The sequence below is a fragment of the Neoarius graeffei genome, chromosome 3, assembly GCF_027579695.1.
Source record: "Neoarius graeffei isolate fNeoGra1 chromosome 3, fNeoGra1.pri, whole genome shotgun sequence".
In the NCBI taxonomy this organism is placed as follows: Eukaryota; Metazoa; Chordata; class Actinopteri; order Siluriformes; family Ariidae; genus Neoarius; species Neoarius graeffei.
Window position 1 is genome coordinate 110145697 of NC_083571.1, and position 27056 is coordinate 110172752.

At 42.2% G+C, this 27056-nt stretch overlaps 1 protein-coding gene across 1 annotated transcript in view; it reads left to right on the forward strand.

The window, feature by feature from the left end:
- ints7 (integrator complex subunit 7) overlaps positions 1 to 27056 on the forward strand; it is a 123834-nt gene that overhangs the window by 18448 nt on the left and 78330 nt on the right. The window contains exons 6-9 of the mRNA XM_060917893.1: positions 3302 to 3501; positions 15950 to 16072; positions 17922 to 18039; positions 19698 to 19832. Of these exons, the coding sequence (XP_060773876.1) occupies positions 3302 to 3501; positions 15950 to 16072; positions 17922 to 18039; positions 19698 to 19832 (576 nt within the window). The remainder of the gene's footprint in view (positions 1 to 3301; positions 3502 to 15949; positions 16073 to 17921; positions 18040 to 19697; positions 19833 to 27056) is intronic.

Consider the following 27056-nt stretch of genomic DNA (forward strand, 5'->3'; position numbering starts at 1 on the left):
GTTATGACCACAACCATATACAGCACAAAGATACGGCATATCTTTGTTCGTGGCATACTGTATATCAGACCTGGGCATTTTACGGCCCTTTGGTTCATTCTGACCGGCCCGCGTAAGGTTAATTAGAAATTACAAAATAAACGTATTTTCTAATTTTACCTCATGCATGGACTGAATGTGCATTGCTTTTATTTTGAAGTTGTGTTCAACAAAAACGCAATGCGCGCGACATGAAATTCCACGAAACCTAATCCCGCGGTAACTACTTCCGTAATTTGTCCAGACCAACCACAAACTTGCACGTCATCCTTCAAACGGTCCAGCCAATCACATAGTGTGACGTCACGATCTGTAGATCTGATTCCTACACCGAATCGACTGATGATCATCTGTCAGCTGTGCGTTGCATCTCCACCTCAGACATTCAACCTGACTCTGATGCACTCGTTAAAGACCAACAGAGACGAGATTTCTCTCACTGAACAAATAAAAAACTGAAAAACACCCAATGAGGTCAGGCTTTCGTCTAAACGGGGGAACAGGGGCGCTGCGCCCTCTTACTCTCGGCGTGCGCCCCCTTACCGACTCCGTGAAAACATCCCAGCAGCACTACGTGACAATGTGTCTGATCATCAGATACGTTATAATTGCTCCAAAAATATTCCAATCATAGTAGATACACCGCCAGACGGTGCAAAAACAATCCGAATTGGCGTTTTCCAGACTGAGGCGTCACGTTGTTTACTTGTTGCGGCTGCTCTCGCGAGATTTGACATGGGTTACATACAAGGTCAGCTGACTTGTAGAGCGAGATTTCTCGAGACTGAATGACCTTTCACCCACCGGCGCGGGAGCTTTTGACAGAAGTAGTTCGCAAGTTGTTTTTGTTGACACTTGGGCATTTAAAGCTGTCATCCCGCGGCACGAAACGGAAGAAAGCCAAAGACTGTCCGGGGCAGAAGAAGATTCCTTCTTTCTTTTTCAATGTTGACAGACAATTTGTTACAATTTCCCTCTCCGATAGCCTCAGAATGTCCCATTGGAGCATTTTTCAAAGGCTTTGCACGGCGGGGGGGACAACCGGCACCATCCCCCCCGCTTCGCTCCCTCGCCATGGAGAGCGCCCTCATACTAAATTTTTCTAGAAAAAACCCTGGAGGTGATTAGACTACAAATGTGGGCATCATTATTATAATATGATGTATCTTGCTTGATATTTGGAGTAGAAAGACAATATTGTGATGTCTTTATTGTGTTTTGGGGTGAATGTGACTGAAAAAAAATGGCACAAACGTTCAAATTTTGTTAACCATTGTTTTGGGAAATTTGATTGAATAAATGACATTTTTTGTAAGGCAACTTCGTTTTTTCCATACTCTTACCAGTCTTAGCAGCTTGTAAAAACAATGTTATTTATTGCTTTATATAAAGAAATACAATTAATATTATGCAGAATTTAGTTCAGCCTTTTGGTCCGGCCCTCCACAAAATTTTCTGTTTCTCATGTGGCCCCATGGAAAAAATAATTGCCCACCCCTGCTGTATATCCACCAACGTGGTCGACATCCGGGTTTCTATTTTGCTTCGACATCGCTTGCAAGTCAAGGATAAGAGGATAGAAGATATAATGGGGGTGGGGGGAGTGAGAAACGACGGGAAAGGTGGATAGAGAGTGGTTATGGAAGTATTCTCATTCTTTTATGAACCCTGAAAAAAAAATCCCTTTTAAAGGGCACATCTTGGGTAAATTCAGGAGCAAGATCAATGTAATTATCCTGTTTTATATTCAACTTTGGTCAAATATCTGTCACATTTTGTGCAATTCTTTTTTTACCTTGCGCAAGACCAGAAATATTCAGTTGAAATCAAGCCATTTGAGGCGAATTGGTCCGCCTCTGAAAAGACTTGGCATTTGGATTTCCCGGCAAACATTGATTTTCGTGACGTCGCGTGCGGGACGCCTCCTTCTGAATCCTACGTCAGCGCTGGTTTGTTTATGAGAAAACGACCTGGTGGTTTTCTGCAAATTTCTTCAACGTTATCGCGTAATTATTAAAATGGTTAACAGATGTATCGTAGGAGGGTGTAGCAACACCAATCTTGATGGGATTAGTACTGGGCAATTCCATGTAAATGTCAACCTCACCATGCAAAAATAAAGCAACATGTAATCCATCAAAACCACTCCCAGAGAGATCACCTAGGCCTGTATTTTACAGATGTGAACAAGCTGAACCAATTTGTAACCAACCTAATATGTCACTGTCAGTCTTTCTTTCTTATAATGTAAAACCCAAGCTAAAATCAACTTTGATCATGTACAATTCTATATTATTGCCACAAGCCACAGAAATGTATGCTAAAATCCACAAAACAGCAAAACAATAGCCATCCTAAATATTATTTAAGAACTTTGATAGTTTTAGCTGATATTTAGAGAGTTTTTCAAAGGGTTATGGTGGTTAAATTGCTGATTTTCTAAACATACGCCATGTCTATTTCAGACGCGTCACATCCATAACGGAATTTCGTCACATCCATAACGCTGACTTTTCCTTCCGAAACTCTGCATGAAATACAAAATATTTTAAACAAAGATTTTTTAATATTCACCTTGGACCCCTCTATCAAACGGATATCTCCATTTCGACATTAGGTTTACGATTTCACAGAGTTTGATAAAAATGTACAGTCACCCAAGAAAAGTGATACTTTTTCTGTCACATCCATAACGCATCTTTTATTGGCATTTTCTGGCATGCCCTAGATGTACTATGGGAATTGTTCTTGTTCTATCACTTCTCCAGTATGGTACAGCCTTAAAATATGCAACACCTGTTTAAATACTGGGAGACAATAAAACATGCACTGGGTCATTTGTTGCCATTTTGAGTTCAAGTGTCACATCCATAACGCTGGAATTGCTCTACTCATCGTTTCCCAAAAGACCGGACAATGAGAGAGAAATGGGAGCGCTTGGTCTACACAGGCTGTGCACTGAAACCGTGCAAAGCTCGCGCGGCCTGCTGGCGCTTCCGCAGGTAACGTCACGAATCTGGCTCCAGACTCCCTTGGGATTTTTCCAGACGTGTTTTGTTATTTTATTTTTTCTGCTGTAGACAGATGGCCTTGTGCAAAATTACCCTTCTGGATGAGTGTGTAAAGGGACATACTTTCATATTTAAAAAAAAAAAAAGAAATTGGTCCAGAATATGCACTTTAAAAATGTCAACCAAGTTCAGCTCGGTAAATCCAGATTCGCTTGATTTCAGAAATCACCTGTAATATGTGTTTTGGTCAGGCCTGGCAACTCCAGTGGAACTGAAGCTGAAGCTGATCCCCATGGTTCAGTACATGCACCACGATGCAGCTTTAGCCTCCCGGAGCAGGGAGCTGCTGCAGGAGCTCGTATCCTCGTATCCGTCCACGCCCATGGTGATCGTCACACTCCACACCTTCACGCAGCTTTCCCTCTCTGCTCTCATCCACATCCCCAAACAGGTGTGTTTAAACCTCCTTTCTTACTGCACTCCAGACTAATACACAATTCTACACTGCTGGATTTGGGGCATAGTTTAGAAGCAGTATAGACATGGTGAAACAGAACTTCTGTTCCAGCCTCTTCCTACGTACTGCCCCAGGGGGCCCGATCCACCTGACATACTGATCAATCAGACGTGGACAAAGTACCCAACTTCATTACTTAAGTCAAAGTACAGCTCTCACTGGTCAAATGTGACTCCGATACAAATTTTTACTGACGTACTTGCTTTTAAAAATACTTAAGAATTAAAAGTACATTTTCTGTCAACGCATTGTTGTATTATTGCCACAACGCTTACAAAACCTAATGCCGTTACCAAAGTGACCACATGCTGTGCCATCATGGTGGTTTAACGTTAAGCTAGCTAGTCAGTCAAGCTCCACCTGACATGCTAGCAAACACTTTCCAAATTCGAAATCATATTGGGTAGCTAACGCTACTAGAAAAGAACAATTTCTACATTGGCAAGATTATGCTAAAACATATTTCTGAAAGGACGTCAGATAAGTTAACGTTATTCGTGTTAGCGTAACTCCGTTTTTACACGCTAACTAACTAACAGTGTCCAAGTTAACTAGCTATGTGTTAACGTTAGCCGCGGACAAGGCTACGGCAACTTGGCGGGCAAATCCATAGAAAGTCATGTGACTACCCAGACTGCATAGCTACGTTTGCAACGTTATCGCTAGCTCTAAAAGCACAGACTACTTCGTTGCAAGCTTCCTCTTGGAATAAAACGTTTATATCGTCAAGTCAAGTTTATTTGTATAGCGCTTTTAACAATAAACATTGTCGCAAAGCAGCTTTACAGAATTTGAACGACTTAAAGGAACAGTCCACCGTACTTCCATAATGAAATATGCTCTTATCTGAATTGAGACGAGCTGCTCCGTACCTATCCGAGCTTTGCGCGACTTCCCAGTCAGTCAGACGCAGTCAGACGCGCTGTCACTCCTGTTAGCAATGTAGCTAGGCTCAGTATGGCCAACGGTATTTTTTGGGGCTGTAGTTCGATGTGACCAAACTCTTCCGCGTTTTTCCTGTTTACATAGGTTTATATGACCAGTGATATGAAACAAGTTCAGTTACACAAATTGAAACGTAGCGATTTTCTATGCTATGGAAAGTCCGCACTATAATGACAGGCGTACTAACACCTTCTGCGCGCTTCGGCAGCGCATTGATATCTGAGCTCCGTATCAGTGCGCTGCCGAAGCACGCAGAAGGTGTTAGTACGCCTGTCATTATAGTGCGGACTTTCCATAGCATAGAAAATCGCTACGTTTCAATTTGTGTAACTGAACTTGTTTCATATCACTGGTCATATAAACCTATGTAAACAGGAAAAACGCGGAAGAGTTTGGTCACATCGAACTACAGCCCCAAAAAATACCATTGGCCATACTGAGCCTAGCTACATTGCTAACAGGAGTGACAGCGCGTCTGACTGCGTCTGACTAACTGGGAGGTCGCGCAAAGCTCGGATAGGTACGGAGCAGCTCGTCTCAATTCAGGTAAGAGCATATTTCATTATGGAAATACGGTGGACTGTTCCTTTAAAACATGAGCTAATTTGATCCCTAATCTATCCCCAATGAGCAAGCCTGTGGCGACGGTGGCAAGGAAAAACTCCCTCAGACGACATGAGGAAGAAACCTCAAGAGGAACCAGACTCAAAAGAGAACCCATCCTCATTTGGGCAACAACAGACAGCCTGACTATAATATTAACAGTTTTAACATGACGGTTTCGTTGATGTTATAAACTCTTCATTGATGGAAACTTGAGTGCAAAACTGTTCATGATAACTGCAGTCCTAAAGTTAGCAAGACAACTGTAGTCCTCAGCCATAAAAGCATTACTGTAAGAGTCCAGAGCGTCCTCCAGGTGTAACCCTCAACTGTCCTCATGGAGCCGTCCTTCACAGGAGCGATGCGATAAAACTCCGGCCAGACACAGGGCACCAGGATGGATCAAGCAGGTCCGAGGGGCAGAAGAGGCCAGCATCTCAATCCCAGGACCAACATGTAACTCAGAGGGACAGATTGGGGGGGGGGGAAGAGAGAGAGAAAAACGGATGTTGTTAGGTATGCCCTAAAAATGACAAGTATTAAATCTGTGTGGTAGGCTCGCAGAGACGAGAGTCTTTACATCAGGCATAACACACAATGGCATGTTAATATGGTAAAAAATATCATGACCTGCTCTGGCTGGATGCCTGATTGGGTGATGGGAGCACACTCCTCAGCAATGATGAGATGCAGATGGGACCCTTAGGCCTGGCCAAGACAATTCAGTTACATTTCACCGGGTCTGGGACATGCGACAGAAAGTCTGACGGCCGATTCCCTGCAGGCTACGATAGCCAGTCGAGGTCTCCACCAAAAGATTTCCTGTTGACTCCATGTAACTCAGAGGGACAGATTTGGGGTGGGGGAAAGAAAACACAGGTTGTGAGGTTTATATACCTCAATATGCTTCCGCAGGTCGGACGCTGAGTTTTTGTCGGCCGTGATGTGGTTCGTTTTCGGCAAACAAAGCAAAGATTTAAAACGAAACGAATCTTTAATCCTTTCAGAAAACTGAAACATGGGTTCATGGGCCATGGGGGCGTGCATTCGCCAGAAGAACCGCCTCCTTCCGTTCTGCCATCAACTCATCGTGTTAAATAACGCTGCTGAGAAATCACCGAACTTGATTTTATACAGTCTGTGGACGTGACGTGACCCTAGTGATTACTGATCGGCTGTCTCAGCGTCACCTGCGGAAAATCCAATCACGCTTTAGAAAAGAAAACAAAAAACATCCACTTTCAAATCTGCTTCCGCGTAACGAGGACCTTGATAGAAATGTAGTGGAGTGAAAAGTACGATATTTGTCTTTCAAATGTAGTGAGGCCATCCTTAAAAAAAAATCCGTTTCCTGTCCACCGGGTGAACAAAAACATTTTCAGTCGGGAGGGAGGGATTTTTTTTTTTTATATATATGGATGGATAAGAAATCGCAATGCTGTGTTTGCTTTTTCTTTCAGTACTTTTTTATTACAAAAGCAGACACATTTAATAAAATATGACGGTTTAATCAACTGAAACTTGTACAAAAATTTTAAGTTAGCATTTTAAATGCTGACTGCAACATTTGCAAAACTTTTACAAAGGTACTTAAAATGTCCGACACACGGACTTTTTGTAGTTCTAAATCGAGCGTTAGGCCGAGTTCGGATGAAATTACACTATTAAAATGATCACTGAATGATTTGTTTTTCTGAATCTTTACTATTTTGTTGTTCGCTAGAATACCATTTTGCGATTTCACACTTAGGCAAATGTTTGAAAACTCCGGATCTCCTTCCTTCATGGTGGCGGACATTTTTTTGTGCCGCACGGCGCATGCGCAGAGCTGATTCAGTTTGTGCCGCACTCGGCGGAGGCAGTAGTGTGTCGGAGGGAACAGAAGCAGAGATGACGCTTATTTTGTCTCCGGTAAACCAGTCTTCTCTCGTTCAATTACGTGCTGGCATCAAAAGACACCGTTGGTTGTAAATGAACCCAAACTGAGTGGTTGGAGTGTATTTTCATACACAAATGGAGAAATGTTGGCTGAGTGTGTAATTGTGTCGCCCCACTGCAGACCGTTGTCGTTGTTAATTCATAGCATGCTCAGCTGCGTGAATGTGTCATGCACCGAAAATAAGAGATTTACAAGCCAGGAACGCCTCATGATGCAATACGCAAGAAAAGAAAGAAGATTTACTGCCATTTTACTTTGTATTTGAGTAAAGTGAATGAACAAATGGTCTGTGGAAAATACATTTAATCCTGGGAACTGCGTGCACAGGAGTTTATTTTGTGTTTACTCCCTCCCCCCCCCCGGGAATGTGGAAATGTCAAGTTCGATTTTAGATTTACGAACCTGAAAAAAAAAGTAGAAAAACCAGTGTTAAAAAAAAAAATTTCAACCGCACAAACGACACTCACCCGGCCGGTGGACTGGAAACAGAACATTTTTTAATAATGGCCTGAAGTCAGAAGTTTCCAAAAAAATTAATACTCCAGTAAAGTACAGATACTCAAAGTGTACTTAAGTACAGAACTCAGGTAAATGTACTTAGTTGCTGTCCACCTCTGTGGTCAGTGGTGTCGCAGTGAGAAGCACCGATTCTCTTCCGTACTTGGAGTGCGGTCACAAACACCAACTCGTCAGATCTCGAAGGTGAGAGGAAAATCCATTCAGCAGCAAAAGCCTTGGGTGCGTTGCAAAAAAACGACTCTGGTCCTGTCGTGACATTAAAATGGCAAACAAGATCCAAGTGTACAATGCAGTTGTTCTGCCATCTCTGCTTTACTCAACAGAAACAGTGACCGCAGGCCCTTCAAAAAGTTAACCAGGACACAACTTTGGCACCTGCAGCAAATACGACACGTAAAATCAGAAGAGAAGATACCAGATGTGGAAGTGCTCAAACATGCTGGGACAGTTAGTGCAGAATCTCTGATCACAGCTACGATGGATCGGCCGTGTAAAACCAACGTTTACCGAACGCCGTCTTTCCTGGAGAGTCACGTGAAGGAGAAATCCATCTCAGAAAAACAGCAGATAGATTATTTTAAAGCCCATGAACGTAGACGTTCCACGCCGGAATGGTCAGTATACAGATGCAACCGTTGCAGACGATGCTGTCGATCTGACCCGGCCTTGCAGCCCACAAACGCGCCCGCCAAAAATGAAGTCAGAGGAAAAACGGAGTCATCATCAAAAATCCTGGACTGCCGAAGAGACTGATGGGAAAAGAAAAAGGTCTGGTGGATTACCTCAGCACTGCCGGATTCTCATTGGTCAGAAGTTTTGTGTTCGTTAGCTCTGGGTACAAGGTACATCAGAGTAATATGCAATGTGTAATATGCCATTGTGTCTATAATAACAGAAAACCTGCACAATCTTGTATGGTGGGCAAAAAGGTTTGCGATTTAACAAAGACTGTGTTCACGTCAGGCTGAATCAACCCCACCCCCAGCTTTGATTATTTAACAGTTATTCACAGAGATGCCTACTAGTACGGATTGGCCGTATTTTGTACGGAAAAGTTACGTAAATACGATGTTACGGCAAACAGTGTTATTCTGTACGGAATTATTATAAAGTAGTGCTGTCAAGCGATTAAAATATTTAATCGCGATTAATGTCGCGACTGTCATAGTTAACTCGCGATTAATCGCAATTTAATCGCACATTTTTGTCACATGAAAAACCATTGTAATTCTCTTATCAGCATAAAGTGAATGGGCTTGCTCACCGTTCGAACTACGGGGGTACTCGGGGGATCCGAGATCCCCTGAAACAGACATGAGATCCCTTGAAAACATGATTTGGGAAATGTTGGGGGGTCTCTAAAATATTGGCAAAATGATGTTTATTGACATAGCAATCGTGTGTAACGGGAAGCATTTGCATATCTGAAGTGAGCGCGTGATGGAGAGCCGCGCTCTGAGACAAGCGCAAGCACCCCCCCAAGGGAAAAAAGGGACCCCCCGAAAATATCGGCATAGTTCGAACACTGGTTATACCAATGTTTTTTTTTTTTTTATTGCAGAGCATAACACATCTTGTCACAGCCACTGCAAAGTGGGGCTGGAGCCGCCGATGGGAAAACGAAACCTAAGCCGAGCACCGTGGCTCTTCGGGGGAGGGCAGAGGACTCTGGCTGTGCGGGGCGTGGCATCATGTCACAGAGCGTTAATCTCGCGATAAAAAAATTATCGCCGTTAAAATTGAGTCAAGGTAACGCGTTAATAACGCGACATTTTTGACAGCACTATTATAAAGTCTTAAAAAATTCCAGTGAGTTGTTTTTAAATGTCCAAGCGACTTTTTCAATCCATGCGCAATTCACGGCTATTTATTTTTACGACAACCACACATGCTGCGTGTGACATGCGCAGATTCCGCACATTTGTTCACGCCATTTTCGATACGGTAGAATGGCCGTGCATTACACCCAGTCAAAAGGGTAATGGATACGCACACTGCAAACTGTGCAGAACTGACATTAACATCACTCGTGGTGGTCGCGATGACTGCACGCGGCATGTCAACTCCAAAAAACATATGGAGTATGCTGAAATGGCGAGTCAGGCAGAAAGTAAATCTGGGGGTATCCAGCAGTTTTTTACGAAATCTGTGGATGAAAAGACACGGAACGTGACCCGTGCTGAAGCCGTGATGGTTGACCTGTGCTTGGAGTTGAACTTGCCAATTAGTGCCATGAAGTGTGAGTTAAACTTATTCAGTTTCTTTTTACATGTCTGATTTTTATTCACTGAAATATCAAACACTGGCTGGACTTCTTTAATTCAAAGTCTTTTCAGTGTTGCAAGTGCAAATGTACATGTAGTATGATCAAAAACAGAATTTTATGATTAGTGATGTTGGGATTGTGGCAAAAAATTGATCATTCCACTGTTTTAAATACAGTTATAAATGTCATTTTATTCAATGTCTCTTCTGAAGCATTATGCTGAAGTATTTATATATTGGGACATTAAGATAACAATGTCGGACTCTCTTTGGCATGAAATAAGAAATTTTTTTAATTTTATTAGAATCCGTTAACAGGTAGAACATTTTGCCAGGCAATATAATATAATACTTTTGAGGAGTTACATTCAGTACCAATGATTGGTAGTCAACCGTAATGTCTGCAAACAGGGAACACTATTGTATTTAGAAAAATGTAATATATTGTACGCTCTAGAAATTTGTTGAGTGGAAATTCAGTTGAGATGGCTGCTCGCGTTTTGTTTATTCAATTCACACAAAACAGTTCTTTTTAATAATTTAAATGTTAAACATATTGGTATATACACCTCTTTATAATGGAAATGCGCATAAATTAATGTTACTGAAAGTGATTCCAAAATACTGAAAAATGTTTTCAAGAATACTGAAATTCAACATTTGGGGTAGGCATCTCTGTATTCACCAAAGACGAAGTCGAGGTTATTATTCACCAGGCTTGTAGTACTCGAGTCCCGGACTCGTGCCCTAATTTTAAAGGTCATAGGCAACGGTCGGAGGTGAAACGCAGAATATCAACTTTATTGTCGAGAAGAACGACCCAAAAAGCGAATTCAACTTTCCTAGTGTCTAATTTTCACCCTAAAATTGAATAAAACGGTTAAAATATACTGTTTTGCCCAATTTACGAAGGTTTGTTTACAACTCACTTATGCGCACTTTCACCGCCAGGGGACCGTCGTCGTGACGTCATTTAAGCCAAACAGACCGGGAGCAGCTCTGTGTTTCCTTCGAACTGAGCACACGTGTACGGACTTTGGTCGTGAGAGGTTGTGTAAAATGTCTGAAAGCGATAGCGATTTTGAAGTAGGAACTCTCCAAATTGAATATCGAGAGGTGAAACCGTATATGTATGAACCTATGGCAATGTGGCTCACTGGTTTGACCGTGCGGCCTCGGAATCGGACAGCGACTCGGCCGATTCTGATCGCGGCGACGCCGGACCTCAATAAGACTCGCACCCAAACGATTTATCCTGGTATTTATGATAAATTCCTACTTTTGTCGTAATACTGAATAAGAGCCCTTTTGAAGAATAATTAAACCGCCCTCCCTCGTGGATATAGGGAACGATTACTGGACAGTGCGCCGGTAGGCCACATTAGCCTGCCATCCGCGGCATTATACTATTTATAGCCGACTCTCAGCGAGGAAATATCCCTTTGTCTCATTTCCACAGTGATTGTACAGGATCCCTCAGGATTCTTGACTTGTCAATTGCAAGCAAAAGTAAAAATGTTTACCTCCAATCTTCTCCTTTTTGCTTGAGCGTTGCTGCGCCGTTTCTTCTTTGACTCCTTGATTTTGTTTCACGCGCACAATCCACTCTCTCCGCCTCATCTCCTCTTTCAGAAAAAGCCAACCCACTCGCTCCGCCTCTTCTCCTTTTTTGGAAAAAGCCAACCCACTCGCTCCGCCTCGTCTCCTCTTTCGGAAAAAGCCAACCCACTCTCTCCGCCTCGTCTCCTCTTTCGGAAAAAGCCAACCCACTCGCTCCGCCTCGTCTCCTCTTTCGGAAAAAGCCAACCCACTCGCTCCGCCTCTTCTCCTTTTTCGGAAAAAAAAACAACCCTCTCGCTCTGCCTCTTCTCATCTTTTGGAAGAAGCCAACCCACTTGCTCTGCCTCTTCTCATCTTTTGGAAGAAGCCAACCCACTTGCTCCACCTCTTCTCCTTTTTTGGAAAAAGCCAACCCACTCGCTCCGCCTCTTCTTCTTTTTCGGAAAAAGCCAACCCACTCGCTCCGCCTCGTCTCCTCTTTCGGAAAAAGCCAACCCACTCTCTCCGCCTCGTCTCCTCTTTCGGAAAAAGCCAACCCACTCGCTCCGCCTCGTCTCCTCTTTCGGAAAAAGCCAACCCACTCGCTCCGCCTCTTCTCCTTTTTCGGAAAAAACCCCAACCCTCTCGCTCTGCCTCTTCTCATCTTTTGGAAGAAGCCAACCCACTTGCTCCGCCTCTTCTCCTTTTTTGGAAAAAGCCAACCCACTCGCTCCGCCTCTTCTCCTTTTTCGGAAAAAGCCAACCCTCTCGCTCCACCTCCTTCTCCTTTTTCGGAAAAAAAAAAACAACCCTCTCGCTCTGCCTCTTCTCATCTTTCAGAAGAAGCCAACCCACTTGCTCCGCCTCTTCTCCTCTTTCGGAAAAAGCCAACCCTCTCGCTCCGCTTCTTCTCCTCTTTCGGAAAAAGCCAACCCTCTCGCTCCGCTTCTTCTCCTCTTTCGGAAAAAGCCAACCCTCTCGCTCCGCTTCTTCTCCTCTTTCGGAAAAAGCCAACCCACTCGCTCTGCTTCTTCTCCTCTTTCGGAAAAAGCCAACCCACTCGCTCTGCTTCTTCTCCTCTTTCGGAAAAAGCCAACCCACTCGCTCCGCTTCTTCTCCTCTTTCGGAAAAAGCCAACCCTCTCGCTCTGCTTCTTCTCCTCTTTCGGAAAAAGCCAACCCACTCGCTCTGCTTCTTCTCCTCTTTTGGAAAAAGTCAACCCACTCGCTCTGCCTGTTCTCCTTTTTTGGAAAAAGACAACCCTCCCGCTCCGCCTCTTCTCCTTTTTTGGAAAAAGCCAACCCTCTCGCTCCGCCTCTTCTCCTCTCTCGGTAAAAGGTAAAAACTTCTTCCTGAACCGGTCCTGTTATTACAGTTCACTGCACAACAATAAGGCATGGGGGGGTTTTTCTTTGGAAATTCCTGAACGCGCGTCTGCACTCAAGCCGAACGGCAATGTAAGTAAACGGAAGTGGACTCAACTCAAGCGGTTTGTTTGGCTTGAATGACGTCACGCGCCGAGTGGTCACAAAAATAGCAGAACAGAAATTCGCCGTGATCCGCGCTAACTTATTTTAATTATTACTTATTAACAGTACTTCTTGGGACCAAAAGAAAATTACAGAGGGTCTTTTAACATATAAAGTTTCAAATGTGCATAAAATTAAATCCGTTGCCTCTGAGCTTTAAGGACTCGTGACTTGACTTGGGCTTGAGCACTGATGACTCGGACTCGTGCATTAACTGCATTCGGACTCGTAAATTGGAGACGAGGACTCGGATTTTTTCTTTGTTTTTTGTAACACGCCGTAATAATTTGGCATAAGAGATTTAGATCTACATTAATTTTTATACTAATTTTGTGCAAGAGTGTCACATCTGCGCGACTTGGCTTGTGCATCACATAGACTCTTGGGCGCACTCCGGACAGTGCTCGTGCCAAGTGGACTCTTGCCGTAAACGACTCGCACCTGCACAGGATTAAGGCGCAATCAGCGCACCTATATAAAAACTGTGAAAACATACTTTGCGAAGTATTGACTTGCGTTGCTGATACATTATCGAGCCTTATTTCCTTGTTTGCGTTCCTGATCCCAGAGTTCCTGTTTCTCGTTTTTGATTCTGCCGAGTCTCCGACAGCCTGTTTGTGCTTCACTCGACCTATTGCCTGTTTCACTGTTTTACGATTTTGCCTGCCGTTCTGGATTGTCTTCACGTGTATTAATAAACACACCTTCTGCACTTACATCCGTCTCCCAACTATCTCTGACAGAATACTTCACACTCCCTGATAAAGAGAAGCACATTCACCTGTTCATACGCCATGTTCAGGAACAAACTAATGTTAATGGCGCCACCGTCAAACAGTGCGGTTGGAGTCTTGCTCTTGGACTCGACTCAAAAATTTTTTTTAAATGATTGGCACTCGAACACTGGGGACTCCAGACTGGACTCGGACTCGAGTTTGAGTGACTCGACTGCAACACCGTTTTTCACTGAGCCTGAGGCAGATAATTGTTTGTTTTTAGTACAACCCTGATTCCAAAAAAGTTGGGACAAAGTACAAACTGTAAATAAAAACGGAATGCAATGATGTGGAAGTTTCAAAATTCCATATTTTATTCAGAATAGAACATAGATGACATATCAAATGTTTAAACTGAGAAAATGTATCATTTAAAGAGAAAAATTAGGTGATTTTAAATTTCATGACAACAACACATCTCAAAAAAGTTGGGACAAGGCCATGTTTACCACTGTGAGACATCCCCTTTTCTCTTTACAACAGTCTGTAAACGTCTGGGGACTGAGGAGACAAGTTGCTCAAGTTTAGGGATAGGAATGTTAACCCATTCTTGTCTAATGTAGGATTCTAGTTGCTCAACCGTCTTAGGTCTTTTTCGTCGTATCTTCCGTTTTATGACGCGCCAAATGTTTTCTATGGGTGAAAGATCTGGACTGCAGGCTGGCCAGTTCAGTACCCGGACCCTTCTTCTACGCAGCCATGATGCTGTAATTGATGCAGTATGTGGTTTGGCATTGTCATGTTGGAAAATGCAAGGTCTTCCCTGAAAGAGACGTCGTCTGGATGGGAGCATATGTTGCTCTAGAACCTGGATATACCTTTCAGCATTGATGGTGTCTTTCCAGATGTGTAAGCTGCCCATGCCACACGCACTAATGCAACCCCATACCATCAGAGATGCAGGCTTCTGAACTGAGCGCTGATAACAACTCGGGTCATCCTTCTCCTCTTTAGTCCGAATGACACGGCGTCCCTGATTTCCATAAAGAACTTCAAATTTTGATTCGTCTGACCACAGAACAGTTTTCCACTTTGCCACAGTCCATTTTAAATGAGCCTTGGCCCAGAGAAGACGTCTGCGCTTCTGGATCATGTTTAGATACGGCTTCTTCTTTGAACTACAGAGTTTTAGCTGGCAACGGCGGATGGCACGGTGAATTGTGTTCACAGATAATGTTCTCTGGAAATATTCCTGAGTCCATTTTGTGATTTCCAATACAGAAGCATGCCTGTATGTGATGCAGTGCCGTCTAAGGGCCCGAAGATCACGGGCACCCAGTGTGGTTTTCCGGCCTTGACCCTTACGCGCAGAGATTCTTCCAGATTCTCTGAATCTTTTGATGATATTATGCACTGTAGATGATGATATGTTCAAACTCTTTGCAATTTTACACTGTCGAACTCCTTTCTGATATTGCTCCACTATTTGTCGGCGCAGAATTAGGGGGATTGGTGATCCTCTTCCCATCTTTACTTCTGAGAGCCGCTGCCACTCCAAGATGCTCTTTTTATACCCAGTCATGTTAATGACCTATTGCTAATTGACCTAATGAGTTGCAATTTGGTCCTCCAGCTGCTCCTTTTTTGTACCTTTAACTTTTCCAGCCTCTTATTGCCCCTGTCCCAACTTTTTTGAGATGTGTTGCTGTCATGAAATTCCAAATGAGCCAATATTTGGCATGAAATTTCAAAATGTCTCACTTTCGACATTTGATATGTTGTCTATGTTCTATTGTGAATACAATATCAGTTTTTGAGATTTGTAAATTATTGTATTCTGTTTTTATTTACAATTTGTACTTTGTCCCAACTTTTTTGGAATCGGGGTTGTATAAATACACAGGTGATTTATTGACAAAAATCATTTATTTAAAACTTTAAAAACAACATGTAAATATAATAACAGCACAGCGGAGACCTGTCACTTATCTACGCTGGGTCGCACAGAATACTTTTGTTTTGAAATCGATAAAATAAATCACGATTCCACCTTACCTTTGAATAATTTCCGACTAAACTTCGTAGCGTCTTTAGTGCTTTTAGGAACAGCATTTTCTCTCATTGTTTCTAATTCGTCCTCGCTTACGCTGACAAAGCAATCGGCCGACGTTTTGCCGTGTCGCTCGAGGCAATTATCGAGAAATAGTCCGAATCTCTGGATCAATCAGCGCCCACGATTTTCCATAATCACTTGCGTATTTATACTAATTTCTGATATTGGGTTTCCTGATCATGTTGTTTTTTATTCTTTATTACTTCTTTTGCAGATCGATTTGCTTCTGCAGTATCTCAAGGAAGACCCAAGAAAAGCAGTGAAAAAACTCGCCATTCAGGACCTGAAACTCCTGGTTAAGAAAGCTCCTCACATGTGGAGCAGAAAGAACATACAGGTTAGAACAGGGGTGCCCACAATATTTTGATTCGCGAGCTACTTTTAAAATGACCATGTTAATATGATCTACTCGGACTAGGTTGTTACCACTACTAGGCCTACTATGACTACTAGTACTGCTACTACTACTACTACTAGGCGTACTACTACTACTACTACTACTAATAATAATAATAATAACAATAATGACACTTGTTTTGATTTATAAACATTCATATGCAATTTGTTTAATAATATGCAAACATGCATACAAAAAGGTGACTGAAATTTACATTCAAATTATGTTAAATGCATAAGCTTTGTACTCCTAAACGTATTTTTGTTCAAATCACTGTTAACTTTTATAAACCGCAAACTACTAATAAGTAAACATGAAACTTGCCCACTGTAAAAAAAAAAAAAAAAAGGGCCATGTTTAGAAAAAAAAAGTTAAATGCATCCAGACAGGCATTGTAAACCCCAAAATATTTTTGTTCACATCAATTGACTTTTGTATAGCCTGCTAGACAGAGATTTGACATTTACAGCAATTTTATATAAAAAATTTTTCCTTCTTTTATATTTTTTTCCTTCTTTCTTTTCTTTTTTTTTTTTTTTTAACCGTGGAATTTAGCAACAGCACAACTTTAATACATAGCATAGATACTGATGTAGGCCCTAAATCAGATCTTAATCCGATGATGATCGGCACTGGAGGGAGTCAGAGAGGGCTGCATAGTCCGGACAGTAGCTGCTGGTAGCGAGCCTCAAGCAGGCCTCGAGATGATCGTCGGACATACCGGAGCGGTATTTGGACTTAATGATCTTCATATGCGAAAAGGCCGACTCGCACAAATAAGTGGAGCCGAACAATGCGGTTAAGGAGGTGGCACATTGCCGCATGTTCGGGTACTTCGCCTCCGTGAGTAAATTCCAAAACGGCCCATGCGCCCTGGACTTCAACTCGATGTCAGACTGCAGCATCAGCATCTCGTCTTGCACGGCAGACGTGTTCAGCTGAAACAGTGTCGCAACTTTTGAGGCGAGGGAATCCACCTCAGTATCTTCCCCGAATGGGTGGCACATGAATGTAGCTAGTGGCTCGAGCAAAGCAAAGCCTTGAAATCGCTTCTCAAACTCTGACTGGAGAATTTCAATCTGCTCAGTGTAGCGCGCACTGTTAAGTTGCGCAAACGCCCTCCCTTGCATCTCCAGCTCCGAGGCGAGGTTTCGGAAGTTTCCTAAATCACGGCGCTGCATCTTTGAAACCAGCAGTTTCATTGTCATGGTAACCTAATGTAACAATTTTTTTGACGCAGCGCTTGGCTGACATTTCGCTTCAGGGAAAAAGCAAATTTGTTTACATGTAAAAATGACCACGACGTTTTTTTTTTTTTAAATTTCATAACAAATATATTAATATTTACATATCAATCATGAGATCTACCATCCCTGCCTTCGAGATCAACCGGTCGATCGCGATTGACGTAGTGGGCACCCAGGGGTTAGAACATTTAAACTTCCACTGAAGTGGGGACCATCAAGGCTGGAGTCCACTTTTTTTTCTTTAAACTACGCATGCAGGGATGCCAGATTGCTGCCTTGTGTGTTCTGAGGTCTTCTGGATTGTCGCTTGTGCATATCCTCGAACACTGCGTGTTTGTGTGATGCAACAGTAACATAAACAGTACAGTAAATTACCTTCTCAGCTCACAGCACTGACCGAACAATATTATTTGATGGTGAAGGATCGAGCAAGTAATATTTTAACAATACTATTTTCTGTGTGTTTTCTCTGATTTTATTTTTTTTAAATGAGCTGTGGAGAGTCTTTTTGAGTTGAACTGAATTCAGGCTTTGTTGTGTAGATGTTGTGTGAGAGTGCCCTCAGCACCCCTTATGATGGTCTAAAACTCGGCATGGCCTCTGTTCTCTCTGCGCTCTCTGGAACCATCGCCATCAAGCAGTACTTCAGCTCGACTACAGGTATCACACATCAGACAGAGCGCGCACACGGCTGCCACAAAGCTGATGGTCACCTTTTAATTACTTTAAGACTAAAAGTACAGTGGTGCTTGAAAGTTTGTGAACCCTTTAGAATTTTCTATATTTCTGCATATGACCGAAAACATCATCAGATTTTCACACAAGTCCTAAAAGTAGATAAAGAGAACCCAGTTAAACAAATGAGACAAAAATATTATACTTGCTCATTTATTTATTGAGGATGGGATGACAATCAGGTGTGAGTGGGCACCCTGTTTTATTTAAAGAACAGGGATCTATCAAAGTCTGATCTTCACAACACATGTTTGTGGAAGTGTATCATGGCACGAACAAAGGAGATTTCTGAGGACCTCGGAAAAAGCGTCGTTGATGCTCATCAGGTTGGAAAAGGTTACAAAACCATCTCTAAAGAGTTTGGACTCCACCAATCCACAGTCAGACAGATTGTGTACAAATGGAGGAAATTCAAGACCATTGTTACCCTCCCCAGGAGTGGTCGACCGACAAAGATCACTCCAAGAGCAAGGCGTGTAATAGTCGGCGAGGTCACAAAGGACCCCAGGGTAACTTCTAAGCAACTGAAGACCTCTCTCACATTGGCTAATGTTCATGAGTCCACCATCAGGAGAACACTGAACAACAATGGTGTGCATGGCAGAGTTGCAAGGAGAAAGCCACTGCTCTCCAAAAAGAACACTGCTGCCCGTCTGCAGTTTGCTAAAGATCACATGGACAAGCCAGAAGGCTACTGGAAAAATGTTTTGTGGACGGATGAGACCAAAATAGAACTTTTTGGTTTAAATGATTAGCGTTATGTTTGGAGAAAGGAAAACACTGCGTTCCAGCATAAGAACCTTATCCCATCTGTGAAACATGGTGGTGGTAGTATCATGGCTTGGGCCTGTTTTGCTGCATCTGGGCCAGGACGGCTTGCCATCATTGATGGAACAATGAATTCTGAATTCTACCAGTGAATTCTAAAGGAAAATGTCAGGACATCTGTCCATGAACTGAATCTCAAGAGAAGGTGGGTCATGCAGCAAGACAACGACCCTAAGCACACAAGTCGTTCTACCAAAGAATGGTTAAAGAAGAATAAAGTTAATGTTTTGGAATGGCCAAGTCAAAGTCCTGACCTTAATCCAATGGAAATGTTGTGGAAGGACCTGAAGCGAGCAGTTCATGTCAGGAAACCCACCAACATCCCAGAGTTGAAGCTGTTCTGTACGGAGGAACGGGCTAAAATTCCTCCAAGCCGGTGTGCAGGACTGATCAACAGTTACCGCAAATGTTTAGTTGCAGTTATTGCTGCACAAGGGGGTCACAAGCAAAGGTTCACATACTTTTGCCACTCACAGATACGTAATATTGGATCATTTTCCTCAATAAATAAATGACCAAGTATAATATTTTTGTCTCATTTGTTTAACTGGGTTCTCTTTATCTACTTTTAGGACTTGTGTGAAAATCTGATGATGTTTTAGGTCACATTTATGCAGAAATAGAGAAAATTATAAAGAGTTCACAAACTTTCAAGCACCACTGTAGCTGATACTTAATTTCTTCGTTCTTTCTAACTTCTTACACTGGAAGCACCTGTCTTCAAAATTAACCACAATCGTATTCTTTACTTTCAGGTGAATCCCCAGCACCTCCTCACCTGACCGACATCGTCAAGCTGGCTCAGGGGTGTTGTTACCATAGCAACCTGGCTGTGGCAGCTCACGGCATAACTGTACTAGCGAACATTGCCATCTCCTGTCCTGAGAAAGGTACGTCCTAACACACGAACCCCATGTTTATCACTGTAGCTGCGTCTCAAATCACACAGTTTATCTAGTTTTTGCAGAACTCAGTTACATGTACTGTGTCGATTTAATGTACACATCGACAGAGCGTAAGCCTTGGCGGTTTACAGTTTTTTTAAAAATGGCACATGATGTATGGAACAAGAACACAGCTATGCAACAGACACCAACTACGCATGAAATGTTGAAGCTTTTTTGGGTTGTAGCGTGCAGTTGTACAATTCAAGATGAGTCTGTCTTAAGCCGGGCATACACTGTGCCATTTTTGGCCCGATTTTGAGACGATTTTCACTCGTGCGACTATTTTGGAGATCGGGCTGATTTTTGGCTCAATCTTGCGTCTCGGATCGTGTAGTATACATGGGGTAACGACAAGCGATTAACACCTCACGACCTCCTCCCGATCGATCGGATGAAAATCAAACATGTTTGAAATCCTGGTCGCCCATCGTGAGGCTATCGCACTGTTGAAGCAGCGTCACGAGCCGATTTACCTCAACCTGTCACACTACACATGCGCGAACACAGTAGAGATGGGATTTATGGCTCTTTGATGGGATCCGCATCTTTGTGATCCGTTCTTTGAAAAGAGCCGTTCAAAAGACTGGCTCATTTGGCTCTTTTTCAATATTTATTCAGTTTTAAGAAGACAGCGTCTAAAGAAGCCAGATCCCTCTGCTTAGACAGTGACATCAATATTTCTGGACATACCTTTTATATAAAGCAACTAGGGCTGTAACGATATGCGTATCGAAATCGCGATACGCAGAGCCGCGATCCGTATCGCGATACAAGAAGGCAGAATCGCGGTACACCCTTTCAAACTTCTCCTCAGCCCAAAAACAGAGGCGCTTCCAAACTTCAATTTATGAATACTTTACTTTTTATTTAAATTACATTTTAAACTTACTTAAATTACTTTTTTTTTTTTATATCTATTAGTAAGTCGTTTTTTCGCCGACCTGCGACAATCTTCTGCGAGTCACGCAACGTCCACACTCGCCACTGGCAGAGCATTCATTTCTTTTAAGCGGTCGCCATTCTGGATGCGACGCGGGGAGCGAATCTGTAAACAAGCAGCTCATTGGCTGGCTAGGTGTGCCACAAGCCAATCACAATCACTTGACCGGAAAGGCATGCAGTGTTGCCAGATTGGGCAGGTTTAGGTGCTTTTTGGCTGGTTTTGAACATATTTTGGGGTGGAAAACGTTAGCACTATCTGGCAACACTGAAGGCATGTCTGCTTGGGCGGAAGCCTTCTGCGGTAGCTACGTTTTGACACGCGAGCAATATTTCACCATAAAAATTCCGTAATTTCCATCTGTTTTCCGCGATCACAGAAAATCATTGGCCCTATGAGAGTGAGACAGTGAGAGAGCCACCCCCCCCAAAAAAAATCTTAACGGATTTACACGATTTGGAAAAATGACTTTTTCAGAACCGAAAAAAACAGAGCTTCCGGCTCAACAGTATTATTTTGAGAAATAAAACAATCTTTGGATATACATTTGTTCATTTTTGCATACATATTACTCATTCTCTGCAGTGGTCTGAATTATTTGTTATTAAATAGTTAATGTAAGTAAGTAAATGTTAATAAGTCAAATTTACTACTTTAAAAAAAACATTTAAAAAAAATCGTGGGCGTATCGAATCGTGGGTCAAAAATCGCGATACAAATCGAATCGTGAGTTGGGTGTATCGTTACAGCCCTAAAAGCAACCTAGACTTACATTATTGTAACCCCTAAACGCTCATAAATAACCATTAAAAAACAATGAGGGCTTCAATGAATGTCCATGCAGAACGGCTTTTCTGTAAAAAAAAAAAGAACCCATTCAAGAACATAGTTATCAAGAAAGAACGGCTCCCCCAGCTCGAGACTCGGTTCTCATCGTTCATGCCTAGGAGCCGTTCAAAAGAATCGGTTCGTTCGCGAACGTCACAACACTAGAACGCAGATACGGAAGAGAAAACAAACACTGAGCAGCACTTCCGGTCTCCTCCTCTTCTTCACGTTGCAGTTCCGGATGCAAGAATCTGGAAGTATGGAAGTACAGTATGAGCAGTCAGATCGCATCCGAGCATCGGATCGTATAGTGTGAGAACAGGAATCGTAAGCTGCGTGCTGTTTACCCCTGCGATTCACTTGTACAGTGTGAGCAGCAGCTGAATACCGCGATTGAAAAAATCGCACAGTGTCTGCCCAGCCTTACAGATATCCTGGTACTATTCAAATATGTAGTATAGACTCTTATTTCCAGACATTTTTTGCAGAATTATGATGCAAATTGCATTTGACATTTAACTTATTTTTTTAGCAAATAGTATCTTGCAAAAGTATTCATCCCCCTTGGTGTTTGTCCTGTTTTGTCGCTGGAATTAAAATGGATTTTTGTAGGGTTAGCACCATTTGATTTACACAACATGCCTACCACTATAAAGGTGCACATTATTGTCTTACTGTGACACAAACAATAATTAAGATGAATAAACAGAAATCTGGAGTGTGCATAAGTATTCACCCCCTTTCGTATGAAACCCCTAAATAAGAGCTGCTCCAACCAATTCACTTCATAAGTCACATAATTAGTTGATTAAGATCCACCTGTGTGCAATCAAAGTGTCACATGATGTCTGTATAAATCAACCTGTTCTGGAAGGACCCTGACTCTGCAACACTACTAAGCAAGCAACATGAAAACCAAGGAGCCTCCAAACAGGTCAGAGACAAAGTTGTGGAGAAGTATAGATCAGGGTTGGGTTATAAAAAATATCCCAAACTCTGAATATCCCACAGAGCACCATTAAATCCATTATAGCAAAATGGAAAGAATATGGCACCACTACAAACCTGACAACAGAAGACCCCGCCCACCAAAACTCTCAGACCGGGCAAGGAGGGCATTAATCAGAGATGCAACAAAGACACCAAAGAGAACACTGAAGGAGCTGCAAAGATCCACAGCGGAGATGGGAGTATCTGTCCATAGGACCACTTTAAGCCGTACACTCCACAGAGTGGGGCTTTATGGAAGAGTGGCCAGAAAAAAGACATTACTTCAAGAAAGCACGTTTGGAGTTTGCCCAACAGCATGTGACAGACTCCCTAAACACATGGAAGAAGATTCTCTGGTCAAACGAGAGTAAAATTTGATCTTTTTGGCCATCATGGGAAACACCATGTGTGGCGCAAACCCAACACCCTGAGAACACCATTCCTACAGTGAAGCATGGTGGTGGCAGCATCATGCTGTGGGGATATTTTTCATCTGCAGGGACAGAAAAGCTGGTCAGGACTGAAGGAAAGATGGATGGCACTAAATACAGAGCAATTCTGGAGGAAAACCTGTTCGAGTCGGCCAAAGGTTTGAGACTGGGATGAAGGTTCACGTTCCAGCAGGACAATGACCCTAAACATGCTGTTAAAGCTACACTGGAGTGGTTTAAAGGGAAACATTTAAAGGCGTCGTGCGGTAATTTCAGCAATCAGGCTATATCATGTGTCAAAATGTCGGGTTTGGTGGGTTATTCAAGCCCCTCGGTTTCCCGCGATCTCAGTGTCACGATGCGCCCGCTACAAGCATTTAAAGTTGACGCGCAGAGCCAAATTTAGGCAGCCAGCCGTTAACTAGGTCAACTTATGTGTGACGTCATACCAGTAACCTCCCTTGGGTGATGCTGGCCTGTCGCCATGTTTTCTCTATAGCGTGCGTTTACCAGAGTTGTTTACATTGCGGATTTTGTGGATTTATTCAGTTTGTGGATAGTTTTGAACACTCAAAACACTATGAAATGATGTATTAATATTCTGTGATACAAAATGCCTAATCGGTGTATTGTGTTTGGCTGTAACAACGAACACTGAACACTATTTGTGACTGTTGTTATCAATGGATCTGATTTCAAGGTCATGGCTAGGTATTGATAGAAAAAAAATTTTTTTTAAAAACACGTTTTAAGTGTTTCTATGTATCAATCATTAATTGTACAAAATGATTTTCATACATTTATGTATTTGTCATATCTTTCTTTGTCACATGAAGTGTTGTCTTGATAACATATGTGGCACATAATTTTAGCAAATGGATGACAGAAGATTAATTGAAAGATTTATGCCACAGAGCTGCCTTTAACTAATAATTATCACTTATTACTGACGATTGTACGTTTACTAAACAATACAATACAAAGCTCAATACTCCCAGCCTATAACATACTGAATATCAAGTTAAAATCAACCGCAATAAAAGGAAAATGATGAAAACTGGAATATCAAGGGGTCTACTGTATCAGAAGGCCCACTGCATTTCACGAGATCGCAAGCTGTCAAGTTGCTAGAATTCAATCTTTCTAGCTATACTTTCACCCCTACAGCTATCAGTATTACACATAATCATAGATTAATCACACAGCATTCTAATTCAAGTGAAAATGGTCTTTAAAAATACACACAAGTAGTGATTTAGTCAGAGAAACCAACCAAAACAAGTCTTCAAGTCGCCGGTCTTCTTCATTCTCGTCTTCGTTTCTGTCGTCGTCAGAACTGTCCTCATTTTCTTCTGAAGATGAGCGCTCAGGTTCAAATCTGTAAGGCTGGATACCACCAGGACATTCAGCTGTCAAAATCTCTACTTGTGGGCCATTTTCTTCTTCTGTATCGGTAAAATCAAAGCTAATTTTCTCAGCATCGCTCCTATTTTCTTGTGTGTCCACCACTGCAACTGCACCGAGTGGTTACTGGTATGACGTCACGCAGCTGTTCCGTTGACCGAGAGGGGGCGCTGCGAACGCGGAAAATTTCAAGTGATGGGCATGACCAAATAAGGACCGATTACAACCGCGGGAAGCTTTTGAAAAATCGACGGTCAATTTATTTCGAATCTCGAAAGCATTCTGGTGCAGAATAATGCGACTTTTATCGCCACTGCGTGACGCCTTTAAATGTCTTGGAATGGCCTAATCAAAGCCCAGACCTCAATCTGATTGAGAATCTGTGGCATAACTTGAAGCAGTTTTGCCTTGAGGAATGGGCAGAAATCCCAGTGGCTAGATGTGCTAAGCTAAGAACGACATACAGTGGTGCTTGAAAGTTTGTGAACCCTTTAGAATTTTCTATATTTCTGCATAAATACGACCTAAAACATCATCAGATTTTCACACAAGTCCTAAAAGTAGATCAAGAGAACCCAGTTAAACAAATGAGACAAAAATATGATACTTGGTCATTTATTTATTGAGGAAAATGATCCAATATTACATATCTGTGAGTGGCAAAAGTATGTGACCCTTTGCTTTCAGTATCTGGTGTGACCCACTTTAGTCAGACGGTATTTGTTTATATTTGGAGGCTACTTTGCAAAATTTGCCAAGTCTTGTTTTTGGTAATAATATACAAGATCAGATATAAATCCATAAATCTGGACTTGTTGTAATGTTTGTCGGCTACTGTTTCATAGTTAATTCTGCAGGGGAACTTTGCGCATAAAAAAGAGCCCTGAAACCACATCTAGGAAATTTGGTACAGTATAAAAGTATTACATCATTAATATGCAATTATTATATCCATAATAGATGTTGCACACAACCTTTTTTACTCAGGTCAAAAGTATGGTTCATACATTAGATACTCATTTAACCCTAAAAGGAACTAAACTACTGAGCGGGATCAGTTCGAACCTCAGAGGTGGTGTGGTGTGCTGCTCAGTCTATTCAACCGACACAACTTTTTGCTTTTCGGAGTTTGTTACTCGATAGATTCTTTATCTAAAAGTATGTTTGTTTCAAGATTGATGAAAAAAAAAGTGTTTAATAAGGTGTTGGGGTCTCATAACTCCCTGAGATTTGTTGCAAAAATATTTCAGCAAGTTAGTCGCTTCTACTGTATGTGTGTCTGTCTTTGCCTGTCTGTACGTTTGCATGCTTGTCTCGGATGTCTGCTATAATTAAGAATATGACTCTTTCTTACAAATTATAGATAACTAGTCAACCTAGTAGTTATAGACCCTTTTCACTCACGTGACCTTCGTAAGCGCGACCGCCATTTTGGACATGAAGAAATAACGGTTTATGGCACAGACCCTTTCGGTTCTCGCTCATCTAGCTGCTACAATGACTGCTTAGACTGCAACAATGATACCTAACACTCATTTAAGTATCCGTCGTAAAGACGTGAAACTCGTCGAGTGATGAGTGTGTTCATTGATAAGCTAACCAGGGCTTTGAACCAGAATTTTTTTCCTATTGGTTCGTTCCGAACAGAAACGGAATTTTAACGTTTCCGGTTTTGGGTTCCACCATTAAATAGACGTTCCCGAACCGGTTAGAACAAAAAAATTTCGTTCCCGGAACGGTTAATTACGTTCCCTGTCAGCGGTTTAACAAATGGCTATAAAGTTATGTCTCTGTCTCATCCGGCTTAAGCCAAATGTAGGCTAATTCTATTACAGCCTTCATTAAATAAGACAAGAAATAATTCAAAACAATTATTATTTCAAATGTTGGCGATTTGGATTCTCAGTATGTCTTCCCATCTACACAAACAGAAAAAGTGCCAAAAATGAAAGATAATTCGTTTAGTGTGTTACCAAAGGCTAGTCAGGCCCTATAGAGGGCTACCGCATGACGTCACCGCGCCGTGAGATTTTGTTAGGCACCATATTGGAAGACCAAGTACACATCTATGCAAGTACATACCGTACATACATAAAACAAACTACACCTGAAATGTAGCCAGGGCCGGTTCTGCCCTAATCTGGACCCGGGTGCAACATCGCGCACCCCCCCAAAAAAACAAAACAAAAAACACCAGTCTAAATCAGGACAACCATCACATAACTATAACTATAAACATTTTATATCAACTATTTTAACTAAATGGGCTATAATAAATAAGCCTGCAGGCAGCCACGGCGGGCTGCCTCAGAAAAGTAACCATTCAATGACCCAACTGAAAGCCTGCAGCCACGGCGGGCTGCCTTAAAAAGTAACCATTTGTCCGACCTTAAAACTCATTTTGCATTTTCTGCCTCCTTTTTTGTATTTTCAACCCTCCGTTTATTTTCTTTCCTTTTCTGAAAACCCAATTTGTGTCCAGACATTTTGTTCTGCTACCAACGAACTAACTCGTCAGGTCTCGTCTCTCGAGCCCGCGATGATTCCCGTGGGAAGGGCAACAACTGATACATT